This window comes from Ixodes scapularis, unplaced genomic scaffold (assembly GCF_016920785.2).
Source record: "Ixodes scapularis isolate PalLabHiFi unplaced genomic scaffold, ASM1692078v2 PGA_scaffold2__306_contigs__length_199485367, whole genome shotgun sequence".
NCBI classification, from domain to species: Eukaryota; Metazoa; Arthropoda; class Arachnida; order Ixodida; family Ixodidae; genus Ixodes; species Ixodes scapularis.
In genome coordinates, this window is record NW_024609857.1 from 163,736,548 (window position 1) to 163,752,412 (window position 15,865).

The 15,865-nt window shown below is 47.6% G+C and overlaps 1 protein-coding gene across 1 annotated transcript in view; it reads left to right on the top strand.

The window, feature by feature from the left end:
• The first annotated feature begins 4,353 nt into the window (after window positions 1–4,353).
• Window positions 4,354–15,865, top strand: part of LOC115309776 — a 60,665-nt gene continuing 49,153 nt past the window's right edge. Inside the window, exon 1 of the mRNA XM_040219957.1 lies at window positions 4,354–4,830. Within this exon, the coding sequence (XP_040075891.1) occupies window positions 4,354–4,830 (477 nt within the window). The remainder of the gene's footprint in view (window positions 4,831–15,865) is intronic.

A 15,865-nucleotide genomic window follows, 5' to 3' on the forward strand; every position in this document is an offset into this window, starting at 1 on the left:
TGGTGAGCGCAGCAAAGCATGCTCAGTGCAGGCTCCAAATATCCTTTCAGCGCACTTCCGTAGTAAACTTTTCCTTCACTAAAGGAACCTTAGGGAGCCAACTAGTAAGTCACTTCATGCACACTTACAGGATCCTTCCAGCTTACTTCTCAAACGTTCTACTAGTGCACCAAAAGATAACTAGGGAAGACCACTAATAAGACGCTCCGCATGAACTTGGAAGCTACTTAGGTCTTACCTAGTTTACTAAAGTATACTGTTATTGTATTTTCTTCGAGCCCACTAAGAAAGGACACTAAGAGTACGAGCATACTTCTGGCTAGCATCCTTAAAGGACGATGTTAGTACCATTCTTGCAAATTAGTATCTTAAAGGACACATGCAAAGGAAAAAAACATTTTTTTTAGATAGCTTAGATGGAAAAAGGATGTCATAAAACGATTTTACAACGAAGAAACAAAATTTTTAGAGCTATATTTACGGCGCTAAACGAATTTGTAGTTGGCGCTCGCGGGAGCCGCCGCTAATCACGTGGTAGGCCCGCGCGCCGCCGCGCTGCGTCGCCGCCGCACGCTGCACGTTGTGCGAATGCCGCTTCAACGCGTTTCTCCACGCCGCCGTCGCCGCCGCCGCACAAGTTCGTCTGCTTCGGGGCGCCGCCACCGTCGTCTGACCGGCGCACAGGTCTATCACGTCTGCTTGCGCTTTTTCAGAAGTTTCCTTTGGGCTCTAAAAGTTACTTATTTGTCTTGGTTTTTTGTTATACTTCAAACAAAGATGAATAAGTTACTTTTAGAGGCCATAGGAAGCTTCCGAAAGAGCGCAAGCAGCACGTGATAAATAAAGACCAGTCACGTGATAAATACAGACCACTTTTCCGCGGTGCCCGCGGGCGCCAACTACAAATTCGTTTTGCGCCGTAAATATAGCTCTAAAGAATTTTTTTCTTCGTTGAAAAATCGTTTTATGGCGTCCTTTTTCCATCTAAGCCGTTTAAAAAAAATGTTTTTTTCCTTTGCATGTGTCCTTTAAGAGTGTAAAGTATACTTAAAGCAACTTAGTTTTTGCTAAGGGAGGGCCAATTGTACAGTATCAGACGTGCAAAAACGGTTCCCTAAAACACCCCTTAACCATGTCCCGCGGCCAGTAACCATGTACCGGCACCCAGTAATCACATACCAAGGGCCAGTAACCACGCACTGGAGGCCGGCAACCGCGTAACAGCGGCCGTGGCCGTTTAGCCACGTACTGGCAGCGAGTAACCATGCGTTTCACCGGTCGGTAAGCACGCATTAGCAAAGCCGATACAGCGTACCAGTCACCGGTGGCATTTATGGTAGCGACTGAACGCGTACAGGCAAAGCTGGTACGCCACACGGGCAACAGGTAATAGTGTACCAGCGGCCAGTAATCGGGCTTGAGACCAACAAGCAAGTGTCAATGCGAATGCTAACACTTCACCGGCGCCGGCGCTCATACAGGCGGCCAGTAACCATGTACAAGCGCAACTGGTAAACACCATTCTAACCTATGCAGAAGTTTCCCGACATCGACTAAAACAACGACTGTGACTAAATGAGAAAAAATTTATATATATGAAAAGTTTTAACCTATCACCTACCTTCACCTTTCACCTATTGAATTCCCTAGTTTTTCATCATATATGTGAAGTTGTACAATATGAAAAACAAAAAAACAAAACAAATAGTACTTGATTCTTTCAGATGAAGCTTGCTTTTAGAATGCAGCTCTTGGGTGCCCGGTTCTGCGTTGAGCGGAGTCGCCATCGGCGTAACCGCACAAGTTGCATTATGGGACGTCATTTCCCCCGCTAAATTTAGTGGGGAAATTGAATTGGTGTTGAGATCACGTGGCGTCAATTTTCCAGCTAGAATTAGTGGGGAAGTTACCAAAAATATTTCAGTTTACTAATCAGTAAGAGTACTTGATCACCAAGTCAAATGCGTGAAAGAGTTCAAAGTCTGCACAGTTAACTTGACGGAGCCTTACTTGAGTCACGTTCAAGTGACCCTACAGAGCAGTTCAGTTTTGTTCCGCTGCATTCGGTAAGTCCCAAACATAAGTGGTGTCCTCAGAAACGAAGTTCATAAAAAGGCAAACAGAAGCAACGCGCATCTCCAGCTTGTTGCTTTGCCCTCGCGTGGCGGAAACCGGAACCACGATAGTGAGGGTTCCCAGGAAGCTGGTATGGCAGACCCTAGCAATATTTGTGTTTGTCTGTCAGAAACAACCACTTCCAATATCTTTGAATATCCCACACGATGATGGAATAATTTCTTTAATTGACATGTACGAACTCCACAAACAACCGGATACCCCAGATGGACACGTCGTCGCTACTCTAGCGAGGCTTGTCTTAGAATTAAACACGTTTGAATTTAACAATGAATACTTTAGGCAGGTTAGTGGAACCACGATGGGCACCAAAATGGCCCCGAACTATGCCAACGTGTTTATGGGGAAATTAGAATCTCAGTTCCTTTCTGAATGTCCCGTAAAGCCGCTAATATACAAAAGGTTTATAGATGATATATTTATTGTCTGGTCGCACACTGAGGAGGAGCTGGTGGACTTCATAGTTCGATACAACGCTGCTTCATCCAAGCATCCGCTTTACACATTCGTACTCTCAAACCGAAATAAACTTCTTAGACGTCAACGTTAAAATAGACGAAGGTAAACTCACCACGAGCCTGTACCGTAAGCCAACAGATCGACAGTAATACCAGCATTATCAAAGCGACCACCCACACCGTTGCAAGAATAGCATCCCCTAGAGCCAAGCTCATCGTTTCAAACGAACTTGTTCCAAAGAGACAGGTTTTGATGCGAGCAGCCAAAATTTAAAGTCAGTGCTAGAGAAACAAAAGTATCCACCTCGTATAATTGACGATGCAATCAGAAAAGCCAAGAGACTGAACCGAGCAGACCTTATCAGCCCGCGCCCCACGCAAAGCGACACACAACGCACAAATCTATATCTAACTTATAGCATGAACTATACTAATGCAAATAATATCTTAAGACGACATTATAACATTCTCAAACAAAGCGAGTGTCTTAAACGCGCGTTTCCATCCGCCCCTGGGATAGTCCACAGACGATCGCGTAACCTCAAAGACACGCTAGTAAACTCTCTGATAAACTCATCGCCACCACCTAATGAATGTAGGCCTTGCATGCACCCACGATGTCTGATCTGTAAACAGATGCAGCACACAAACACGGCCAGCCAGCACGCACTCGCAGTTCTCGATCAAAATTAAAGGGCACCTAAAATGTGCCTCGTCGAATGTCACGTACTTATTCGAGCGTATGATATGCAAAATGCAATACATAGGGCAGACTAGAACAGCATTTAGACTGCGCTTTAATAATCACAAATCTCACGCCATAAATCTTCCGACACTGCCTCTATCCAAACATCTCGCTCTCCCAGAACACTCGTTTGATAAATTGTCAGTGATGCTCCTAGAATCTGGATTTAAATCAAATCGCAAACGTGAACAGCGTGAATCCTACCTAATTTACCAATTCAACGCTATTAAACAAGGAATAAACGAAAGCCCCGGTACTCTGGCATTGATTAAAAATGCTAACAGACGAATAGCAACAGCGATCAGGGGACATATTTTCAGGTCCCAGACCTTATTGTTAGCAGTGGTACTGTGTTTGTGGCCGGAACTGGACCATCAACTTTTCTCTTTAATTTCCAGGTTTTTATATTCATTCTCTTTCGTTTTATTTCTAGGTTTAATATTGTTCCCTTCCAGGTCTAACTCATGCATGCCCCACAAAAGAACACAAATGACCGTGCCTTTTTTTTTTTTTTTTTTGAGACAGCACTTTAGTTTTTTGTGTGTCTTTCATCTATTGTACGCTATCGTCCAGGTCACCCCTGCCCGCCCGGACACAGTCACCCTGCGCCCCCTCTCAAGAATCTACAGCCGTCACCCCACCGTCCTTGAAACTTGGCCCCGACCGACAAGCTTCTCCACCCGGATACGAACTGCCCTCGCTTCCCTCTCACGAAAGCTCCAACTGTCACCCCGCCAAAATTTGGACTCGACCGTAGCATTGTATAAACACGTTCGCCCATCTGGAACTCATCCTACGCTTCTTTGGAACCTCCAACCGTCATCCCGCCGTTTTTGAAACTTGGACTCGACCATAGCCTTGTATAAATACCACCCGCGCTCATCTGTAAAAGTTCTTCCTGACGAAGGCCAGACTCCGGCCGAAACGTCGAAGATTAAATCGTCCGTTGTTGCTGTTTTCCCTAAGGGTTTTTTCTTCTCAGTTAAATACCCATGCCTTCGGCCTCCCGCCACCATGCCCGTTGTATCCAGACCGGCCCCCGGCGCACCCAAGGTGGAGCAGCTAACACGGATGTACCCCAAGCACCTGCCGACCTCTGCTGTCATCGGGAACTCGCAGACCCGAAATCTCCACCAGCACTTCGACCCCTACGATAGAGCCGCACCCGCCTTCATCACCATCCATGGTGCATCCGCGTTCGACATCGAGAAGGAGCTTGCCAACCTCCCACGTTCTGTCACGACGCTCGTCTTTCAACTGACCGAGCTGGAACGATACGGCACCGACGAGACGCTACGACGGTGCTGTCGCCTGGTCAACAACACGCTGCGAGCACGTCCGGAGCTCCACAGGCTTATTGTGTCCCTCGTGTTGCCTCGGCACACCAATCGACGCCTGGATCAGTCGAACCACCGCTTCGTCCACTGGTTCAACACTGAAGCCCAGAAATTCAACAACACAGTCAAGGGCTACTGCAGGAAACCAGGCAAGGTAACCCTTCTTGGACCCCGACTTCACATCGCTGCCGCCTCTTCGAGTCCCGGCGGCTGACGGGCTGCACCCGAGCTTCACTGGAGTCGCCCTCCTCGCGGCAAACCTGAAGTCTATTTTGCAACGTGCAACAAGTACGACGTCGCCAGGGTGGTCATCGGAGATCCTGGCCGCCGCCACTGCCAACTGCACCAGGAGAGCCCCATCAGAGGAACCCAGGCACCCCGAGAGTCCCAGGTCCCACAACGCCAGTCCAGAGAGCCCAGCTGCCCCTGTGGGGATCCCGGGAGCACCGTGCCCGGCAGCCAGCGAGAGCGTCGACTACGTCAATGAGTACCCGACACCTGCCAAGAGTGCGACACCGAAGCGACGCCCGCAGCAGCCGAGAAGTACCCCAAGGCAGCACTACAACCTGCGAGAGCCCGAAGTGGAGAGCTCCCCACACCCGAAAGAAGATTGACGACACGTCGGTGAGTCCAGTTCGTCCACTCCAAACTACAGTACCACTTTTCTTAAAGTATGAAAGATCTCAGATAAACGCATTAGGCATGAACTCCATAAATCAACCTTAATAGTGTACCTTAACGCAGGCATTACCCCGAAGGGCATGTCGCTTTCCCTTCCTCCCGCCTGCACAAACCTCGACCAACATGACCGATCGGAATGGCAACTAGGGTGACCACCATTCTGCAAGCGAAATGCGGGACACGCTGACCGGGGGGGGGGGGGGGGGTTGTAAGGGAAGGGTGGTATTATATTTCGGCTGTAACAACCGCAAAAAAAAACAAATGCTTAGTGTGCAGTCGAGTTGGTGGATGTTTACCAGGATGCTATTTAAACCAAGACTGGGGTGGAAGGAGGAAACATTTTTTTTCCTCCTTCTGCCCTAGTCTTAGGTTAAAAAGAGCATAAAAAAGCTATACACCAACTCATGTTTACAAACAAACCGGAGCGCCCCTAGCGGACGCCACCGGCGCCGCGCATGCGCGAGGGGGGTGTGGGCAAGAAGTTCGCCGTCGCCCATAAACAAACCTTTGAAATGCGATGTTGTCGGCGTCGGCGTGAGTCCCCCTGCTCTTTTTGGCGTTCGAATTGTTGATTCTACGTCTTCCTGGCGATGTCTGACTACTTGAGATTCGTCAGCGAAATTACCGAGGCTTGTTACACCGCGAAACTTCGCGTGAATAATGTGACATGTGGCGATTCATTCCGCGTGGACGCCGCAGTATCTACGCTAAAACCTGATTCGCATGATGAGATTCCGCTCGCAATTTTCAGTCGCGACGCCGCTCAGGCTGCAAAAGCGTGAACCGTAGCTGAGATAGTCGACGTCGATACTGAAAATCGCAAGCAGAATCGGACCAAATCAATTAGGCATAGCAAGTCAGTGACCGTCACTCGTAACAATGATCAACATCTCCTTTTATTTACTGTTTAGATCGAGCCTGCTCACCAACCTTCAAACTTAAGTCTTTCGAGGCCTGCACTTACTTCGTATAGCAAGTACCGGGCCAACATGTAATCTACGGGCCGGCGTCGTCTAAGAGAGCAGACGACAAGCAGAAACGTTTGAAAGAGCAGACGACAGTTCGAACGATCAGGCGGCCGTTTGAACTTGAAGACGCACTGAACGTAGTCCGCAGGTGGTCCGCACAACTTGATGGTTTTCTGGCGTTCAATTTGGAGTAAAACAAATAAGTCTGATTACCACAAGTATCCCTGAATTCAACTCAAAGTGCTTCCCGCCCAAGCAATCGTTGTCTCACGGCGTCTGCTTTTCCCTTTTCACGGCACATATCCAGATTCTCGGACGAACCGAGCACGTGAAAACTAACCTTCAAACCTTTCTCGACTCGTTTGGTACGGCCCCAGTTCCGGCGTTTTGACGAGAAGGCAGGTTTTTGTCTGGTTCCCTTCAAAACAACGCAGGAATACACGTCTGGCATGGGGACTTCTGCCCACAGCCCCAGACCGGAAGTGCGACCGACGCGCCACCACCGCTCCGTGACGTCACAGAGATGAGTTGGTGTATTCACGAAATGTGGCTCTGCTAACGCATTTAATATCCTGTCTTGTCCAAAAGCATATTATACATGTCATATAATACCCGAGACTGTGGCGGGAGAACTTGGAAACTTTTTAGTAGGAGGAGCCGACACAGAAAGGGGACGTCTCTTTTGGTGTCTGTTCGCTCTACTAAAAAGTTTCCCATTTCTTCCACCACAGTCTCAGGTATTATATGACATGATTAGCTATCACCAGCTCACCTGCACACTCACTGTCTTTTCACATATTATACAGCTCCAAATTGCATTGCGGCAATTAGGCTCAAATAATTTTCACTCTCAGTCATATATTATATGTTTTAATGCCACATATGTTAATAAATGTGTCTAAGTTGAAAACATAAAATTGACTGCAGCAGAACTCAATGCATTAAAAGGATAGCAGAAGCAGTAAATCTTTTACGGCTTCTTGTTTCTTGTGGATTCTTATTTTATGCTCCTACACAAATTTTGAACCTTATGTTGTTGTTTTTGACCATTGTGAGTTGCAGTCACCTTGCCTTGTGTGGTCTTCACTGAAAGATAAAAATAAAACTTTCCACAGCAACCTTTTTGCATTGACACAGCATGACTTGAAAGCAATTACAACAATTTATTTTTCAACTTTTTGGCGAGCAATTTCCTCTCGCAATATTTCGCCACCACGGGAAGAGAGGCACAAGGGCGCATGCGCGTCAGTTCTCCTGCGAGAACGACGGTCGTTCACCGCAATGCTTTGATCGAAATTGGTGTACCATCGCGATTCACACGTTTACCAGTGACCTCCGCACTTCCCCGTGCCCCGTTGTTCGGCAGCGCCATGAGTGAATTTTACGTGAAATGCGGGACATTTGGAAGATTTTGATATTTCTTGCGGGACGCGGGACACGAGCCCTCAATGCGGGACAGTCCCGCGAGTCGCGGGACGGGTGGTCACCCTAATGGCAACAGGTTCTCTTTGAGGCTTCCCTTAAACTGGTCCAAATAGCGATTTATCATAGTGACAAACAAGTAAAACAGTTAACTACTGCGACCGCTACAGTGCTCCGTTCAAATGGCTCCTTACCAACATCCGAAATTAGTGCCCCATCTGAATTCGATAAAAAGAAACACCATGACCTCGAAACAATCAAGCTACGTAAGCTACAGCGCGATAAGGTTCCTAACCCTGTTTTACCTCAGCTTACGACATCATTTAACTACAGCGATCATACTCAACCGGCCATTAGCATAACAGACGATGGGTCAAGCACTAATGCCCCTTGTGGCACTACAATTGTTAATCTATTTGGAGTGACTTGGCGTGTGTCTTTAGTCTATTGTATGCTATCGTCCAGGTCACCCCTGCCTGCCCGGACACAAAATCACCCTGCGCCCTCTCAAGAAGCTACAACCGTCACCCCACCGTCCTTGAAACTTGGCCCCGACAGACAAGCTTCTTCACCCGGATACAAACTGCCCTCGCTTCCCTCTCACGAAAGCTCCAACCGTCACCCCGCCGAAATTTGGACCCGACCGTAGCATTGTATAAACGTTCGCCCATCTGGAACTCCTCCTACGCTTTTTTGGGACCTCGAACCGTCATCCCGCCGTTTTTGAAACTTGGACTCGACCATAGCATTGTATAAATACCACCCGCGTTCATCTGTAAAAGTTCTTCCTGACGAAGGTTGGACTCCAGCTGAAACATCAAAGATTAAATCGTCCGTTGTTGCTGTTTTCACTAAGGGTTTTTTCTTCTCAGTTATATATATATATATATATATATATATATATATATATATATATATCTGAAGTGGGATATATATATATATATATATATCCCACTTCACAGCGTCATATGGTTCGGGAACTTTGTGCGGTGGCATACGCAATGACAAGCAAAACATGCTCCATTCAATTTTTTTCCCCATTCTTGTACTGCAGTAAATAAAACTTTTCACACTGATTCAACTAGTTTCCTTGAATGTACGAGTGATTGAGACCATTTTCCATTTCAGCTCTTCGCTCTCGGCCATCACTACGAACGAGGAAGTAGAGCTGTGGGTGTGAATCAGGGCCGTACCCAGAAAAAAATTTCGGGGGGGGTTTTCGGGGACAACGGTGGCCATTTTGAAAGTGTCTATTGTCTTATTTTCGCCTATGAATCATGTGCATCGGTGGCATATAATCGAGAGTTACAGGAAACCGGAGATCCGGTCCCGGTTTGGTACCCGGTAGCCGACCGGCGCCACTGCGCGTGCGCAGAGGTGGAGATTAAAATCGGCTGGCTGCCAGTGCACCGACCAGGGCCGTACACAGAAAAAAATTTCGAGGGGGTCAGAACCCCCTATCCCCCCCCCCTGGTTACGGCCCTGGTGTGAATTGTGCTCGTCAACCTGGAGCAGCCTTTGGTACAGCACATTTAACGTGGAAACGGGTGCGAGATTACTTTGGCCAATTAGCACAGCACTTCTTCATTCTGAGGAGCTCTTCTTCTAACCGAGCCAAATTTGGCAGAAAAGAAATTGAGTTAAATGCAAATGTTTGCTTCTCAAATTAGCTTTAAGCCCTGCACCCGAACAATGCGGGAGCAGAAGTTCTTCTGTCCTAAAATGACCGATTTCACTTTTGACTGCTTTTGCAAGTGATGCACACCCACATATACTCAGTCACAGTAAAAATGGGCTTAATTTAGTTTTCTGGAATTAGCTCATTATGAAATAAAACCTTGCCATTTAAGCTGCTCAATATACTCTTACCACTCTATTTACAGTACATAGCACAGAGTTTCAAGTCGAAAAGCCAAAATGTTTTGTTTGTGTTCTGAAATGGATCATTCTTCAAACTATTCCCTTCAGTCACCACTATGTGATTCTCATATATCTTTATTTCCTATGGAGCATGCAAGTGAATGATTCTGCCTGAAAAGAGGAGTGGTGCCCTCACAGAACTTGTCTGTCTTCTCAACTGAGAACAAGGAGAAAAGGAAGAGGTTGAGGTAAGTGGACAAAAGCCGCAAAGACGTGATAAGAGGGCAGCAGTGGGGCCACTGTCGGCCAAGGTAAATGCGTGTCTCACCCAAGGTCTCTAATTTAGTTTGATCAATTCAGTTTCCCAGAAAAGTTCAGGATAATGTGCACACACCTTAACATTGGCAACTCAAAAGGTGTATAAATATACTTAAACTTTATTCTAGGCTGCACTTTCAGAAGCTGAGCGGTCCAGCAACCAAGATGAAGACAAGGCAGAGTCGGCTGAAGACGGTGAAGACAGGGCAGAGTCTGCTGAAGACTGGGAAAACAGTGCAGTGCCCCTGCATCTTGCGATTCCAGTAGACCTTGATATAGGTGTACAGGTGTAGAGTGGGGGCTTTGGTGAGAACTTTTCTCGTATGGTCAATAAGGAAAATGTGTGTTCTTTTCCAGGCCTTTCCCACATAGAGCTCCTCAATGTTCTGGAGAAGCTCGTGTATGGTAGATGTTTCACCTGGTGGTTTTGAGACCTACATGAGTAGTATATTGTAGGTGCTTCACCTGGTGGTTCGGTAACCTACATCAGCAGTGGTTCTAGAGGTCGAGCCTCGGACAAGGCTACCTTTGACCGAAGTGGTTTGGTAGATATGTTCTTGCCCGGAATAGATAATGATGGACAAGGGGTTTCTCATTGACAGCACATGCAAAACAAGGATGGTAGCTGTGGTGAGGCCCCCAATCCTACATGCCAAAATGCAGCACTCAAAGGGTGAAGCCCTTGCAATGAAGCGCACAGCGCCAGCAAGGATTCACGTAGAAAGGGTAATTTAAAGAATCAAGTTGCTGAAGATTGTGTTTTAAAAGATGAACTGGCACATGGTGCCACTCATATGACATCTTATCATTGCATGTGCCTAGGCCAATTTGTCTCTACCGGTACTGGTAGACAGCAGATTTCTTTAAGCTTTTTGTAAAGGCACAGGGTTTTGGTTAGCCTAAGACAGGTATAGGTGTCTGCAAAGCCATTATAATGGTCTGGTAAGGACTCGCTTTGCAGTCGATATCAGAGACAAAAACCTTTTTTTCCCCTCAAGAGAACTAAGGTTTAATTTAAATCAACTGGGGATATTTTCGGACATATATATTTTTTTAAGAATTTAAAGTAAATCAAGCTGAACCAAAACTCTGTCTTTTGGCTGTGCTGCAGCACTGCCATCAAGGTGAGGATGCCATCATCCCTGCTACATTTGTTAGTTGTCACCATGAAGCGATTTTGCAAAATGGGGCTTTGTATGTGTATCCATTCAAGACTTCTTTTTCAGATCTTCATATTAACTCCGTTTTTCGTTATTATGTGTGGACTGCATGTCTATGTTTACATGTTTTTGTTATCACCATAGAGGTATATCAATGATTCACCTCTCCACCTAATTTAATGAATTGCCTTGTGCCACCGTGAAGCAGTTCTGCACAATGAAACCTTGTTAGCACCTCCTCAAGCGTGTCTCCTCCTTTGTATTTGAACACAATATTTTCTCATTGTGAGATATGCATATGTTAATACATTTTGAGTGCTGTGTAATAAATATGTTATGCTCCTGCTCGTATGCAGCTTGCAAGTCACATGATGTCAGAAAGTCACCAAGAGGCCTCGGAGTTGCACTGAAGGTTTTGCTAAGAGACTTACTTCCAGCAGGTCATACAACGTCTTAGCAAAACATTGGCTGCCGTTCTGAGAGTTATAGCATGTCTTTGCACAACACCTTAGGCCAGTTTCAAGCACTTTCATGTTATGTTTCGCCTTCACACTTGTCAAATAGTGCCCAATGCGAGGAGATGGCAACAAGTGCCAAGGAATGTCGACTATAGTCAAGGACAACTTTTCTTGGCATTTCTGAGGAGAGCACTCACACAGCTTTGATAAGTGCTCAAAATGAAAGAGGGCATGCGTGCCCGTACCTTTGACTGCATTGCCAAGAAAGAGTCATCCCTAAGTGATAGGTACCACATTTTGGTACAAAGCCATTGCAGTACAAGTTCTATGGAGTCACAGAAAACTAACCTTGAGTGGCGATGGACCTCTGTCTGGACCACTTAGGTATAGTTTCCCGGCAGCACTGTTAGAGTAAGGTCTCCAGAAAAGCCTTTTCTTTTTTATGGAGCGTTACCTAACCAATTGTTGGGCTCGATGTTGGACAGTGCACCGCAGATTTCGAACACACTTTGCCTTCTTGCGGTGCCCCACCCCTCCAAGTTGCGTTGATAACCTTGACCACAGTGTTAAGGCCCGTTCACACGATGCATTTTTTTCGCGCATCTAGAGTCGCGAAATGTAGTTTCACGAAATGGTTGCGCCATCTGAACGAGTCCGAAAAGGACGCGCACATCTAAAAAAAGTTGCGCGCACACCTCGCTTCTGGAGCAAGCTTTTGCTGAAACTTTGCCGAGTCCTGTCAATCACTCTGAGGGCGCCGCCAATGGCCGCTCAGAAACGCTCTCACGTGGCCTTTGAGGGGGGAGCGAGCTGTTTGAGAAGACCACTTCACTGCCGGTGTTGTAGCGGAGCCAAATCCGAAAAAAACCGAAACCACAAACGATGGATACTGCCGGCGCTTCCGCAAGCACGTCAAGCACCACTGAAGGATAAGTGAGTAGCATATCGGAAAAATATCCAGCGATGGAAGGAGACAATTAGCGGGAGTTGGCGAGATTAGAATAATGCTCATAGCGTTGTTATCGCGACGATACCGCTGAATAAGAGACCATCGAGTAAACTGAAACCAAGTTTGCTTTGTTTACAAGCAAACGTGAAACCATGTACGCTCTCTGAAACAGTTGGCACAGTAAACTCGGGGCAGACATGGGCGCCGACAAGTAACCAAATTGGGCACGTAGCGTTTCAATGAAAACCATGTGCATTGATAGGAGGTTTGGCAATGAATTGGCTGCATACGGGCTCGGCGCCGGCACATGTCCTGCACGTACAGGTTGCCGCCTCAATCGGCTTAGCGCACACGCGAGATTCGCTCCAAGTAGTGCAGTATGTCAGAAAAAAAAATTGAAGTGAATTGACTGCATAAAATGCGCAAAGCAGGTCCCCAGATAAATAGCGATCTGATTTGGAGCTCACTCAAAACAGTGCATCGGTGTGTGTTGTTGTTGCACGTGAAGCGGTACGTGTGAACGAGCACGTTTCGCGAAACTTGAGTGTCGCGAAACTGTTGCGCACCTAAAAGATGCATCATGTGAACAGACCTTTAGTCTGCACATTATTGACTTTTCAGTGGGAAAGACCTCCAAAGTGAAGGGGCAAACATAGACATTCTGGATTACCTGGACCTTCATTAGCAGTTGCAGAGTATCAAAAGACAACCATCAGTGCACTGAGAAAGCAAGACCTCTGGCACGCCAGAACCAAGACGACAAAAAGACTTTGACCCCAGAGTTGACCCCAAGTTCACAGGAATTTGACCAAGTCCAGTTGTTCCCCCCAAACACTGTCAGCTCCCCAAGAGCAACCAGTCCACAGAACCACCCCCACAGTGCCAGCCTCTGGCCTGTCTCATGGCCAGTTCCGCAAGGCATAACCTGCAACTTTTTTTTGGCTCTCACGAGCCCAAAACCAGCTTGGCTGGTAGTGGATGGAGCACCAACTTTGGTGCTCATTCAAGGTGTGGTGCAACCTCCGGACTTACTACAACAGGCCCTCGCCCTGTCGAAGATTTCCTTGCAGTCTCAACCCCAGCCAAATTTCTTGCTACCTTGAGGTGCACGAGCCCCCTCCTCCCTGCTCAAGAGGGTCAGCCTGGAACCGGCCAAGACGACCGCCAAGAGGGCCAAAAACCGGGACCACCAAGACGACAACGGAGACGCAGATGGTGAGTCGGACACCCCCTCCTAGGCCCACCGTGCCAACAGACCGTCTTTCACACCAGTTAGGCGGCCTGGCCCTCCACCCTTCGTCAACTGGCACAAGTTAGCAGCGACATTCGGCTACTAGCCTGCATCTGACCTGGCGGCACTTACGTTTAAGTGCCGTCGAGCCAGAGTACTCAACAACAAGGCCCCCAATGAAGCAGTTGCCAGTTCTCAGAAAAGCGGTCGCATCAATGCTACAGCCAGGAGTCTCACAGATTGTGCAACGTGGGCCCTACCAAAGTGCAGTACAGTTAGCACTCAAAAATATTGAGGAATCCATATCTATTTTAAACGCAATCCCATTGACACCTCCAGGCACTGAGATTCAGTCTCAAACCGCTACCAGTCGCGACACTGGAAAATCCTCAGCCGCGGCGACCATTCTTTACTTAAGTGGATCCCAAGGAAGCGTACTATCACTTCTCATTACACCCAGCAACAGCAAAACTGACAACATTCCGCCTAGACAGCAACTACTACCAGTTCACACGGCTTCCCTTTGGCCTCAGGCTTGGGCCAATCATTATGGAACAACTGGCAACAGCCCTCGCCCGCCATCTCAGATCCAGGGGCCTCTGGGCATGGGCCCACTTAGATAACATTCTCCTGGACCACCCAAGGAAGCATTCTTGGAAAAAGAAACAACACAGTTCATGGCCGACCTGCACGCCTGCGGGGTGCGGACCAGAAAGTCAAGCGCCCACACATCAAGCAATGATCCAAGGCCACATCAAAGCATATCATAGTTAGACGCAAATCCTCTTATGTCTGGCCCACTGCGTTAAGAAAGGTAACAAAATGACTGCGGCGCGCTGTCGTGACGAGCGTACCCTATAGCACTCGCAGTTTAGCTCCTTCCCCGCCAAATGACGAGGCTAACTTAAGCCCGCACAGCCCGTGACCGGTCGCTTGTTGAGCATTGACAACATAAACTCCGTCGCTTCAGTTTTTTGGTCACACCTCGACCATGCTCGTGTGTTTGATGGCCTTATAGGCACCTGTGACATGGGGAAGTGCTTTGTGCCCAATTGCAAAAGTGGTTACATGTCTTGCAAGAAGAAATTCCCCTCATTCAAGCCGCCCGTAGATGCCGAGAAACTCGCAGAGTGGAGGCAGGCAATTCCAGAGGAGGACCGTGTGCAGTTGTGAAAAAAACCTTGTGTGCGAGCGAAATTTTGTGCCACATTTAGTGATAAAGACGTGGCGTGCCGAGTTCAACGGACATCTTCTTATGCAAGGTGACCGGAGAGTCACACTAGCAAAGGACGCTGTTCCACCAATTTGTGATGGATGCCCTGCATAACTCAAGAAGAAAGTGAAGCCTCCCAGGAAACCAGCTAAGCGGAAAGTCACCCCCAGTGAGCTGCCAGTGAAGTCACGCCGCGCGTCTCCCAGGGACAGAAAACCCACTCAAAGCACAGCAAGTGCTGTAGATGCCCATGACTGTCCACCAGAAGATGATGACAACATGCCTAACTCCTCAAGAGAGAGCAGAAATGAAACTGCAGAGCTAGCCCCATCCCCCGATGTACTGTTGGAAAGTGCAGTCTGTGCGTCTTCCCGAATCCTCTTGGGCTGTACATCGCATCGACATGGAGAACATTCGAGATGTTGTGTACTCCAAAACTGCTGTGAAGCATGGCACCGACCTTCTACATATCCAAGGCGGTGCACATCAAAAACGACAGGAGCATGAAAAACCAGAGTTGCAGGAACCCGAAGTCACAGGAGAATGTAGCGAAGCTAGTCATCAGGAAGGAGCTGATGTGGGGGTTCTCCTCTGCTAACATAAGACTAAGCAACATTTGAGTTTGGCTTTCATTGGAAGAATTGTAACATGTCATTGATTCAATTTTAAGGTCTCAACTCAGACATCAGGGACGTCAGAGCTTCAGCGTCAGGGTGTGCTGATATCCTGTGTCTTGTGGATCGGTCCCTGCAAGGCGTCTACCCAGATAGAATTCTTAGCATACGGGTGGCCTACAACTGCTGATACAAGTCTCGCTGCAATGTGCCTGCAAGATCATCAACTGAAAGGTTTCCATGGGTACCAGTCATTGGGGAACAACAAAATGATGATGCTTTGAGAAACCTCATTAGAGTGACTGTTACGGTGTT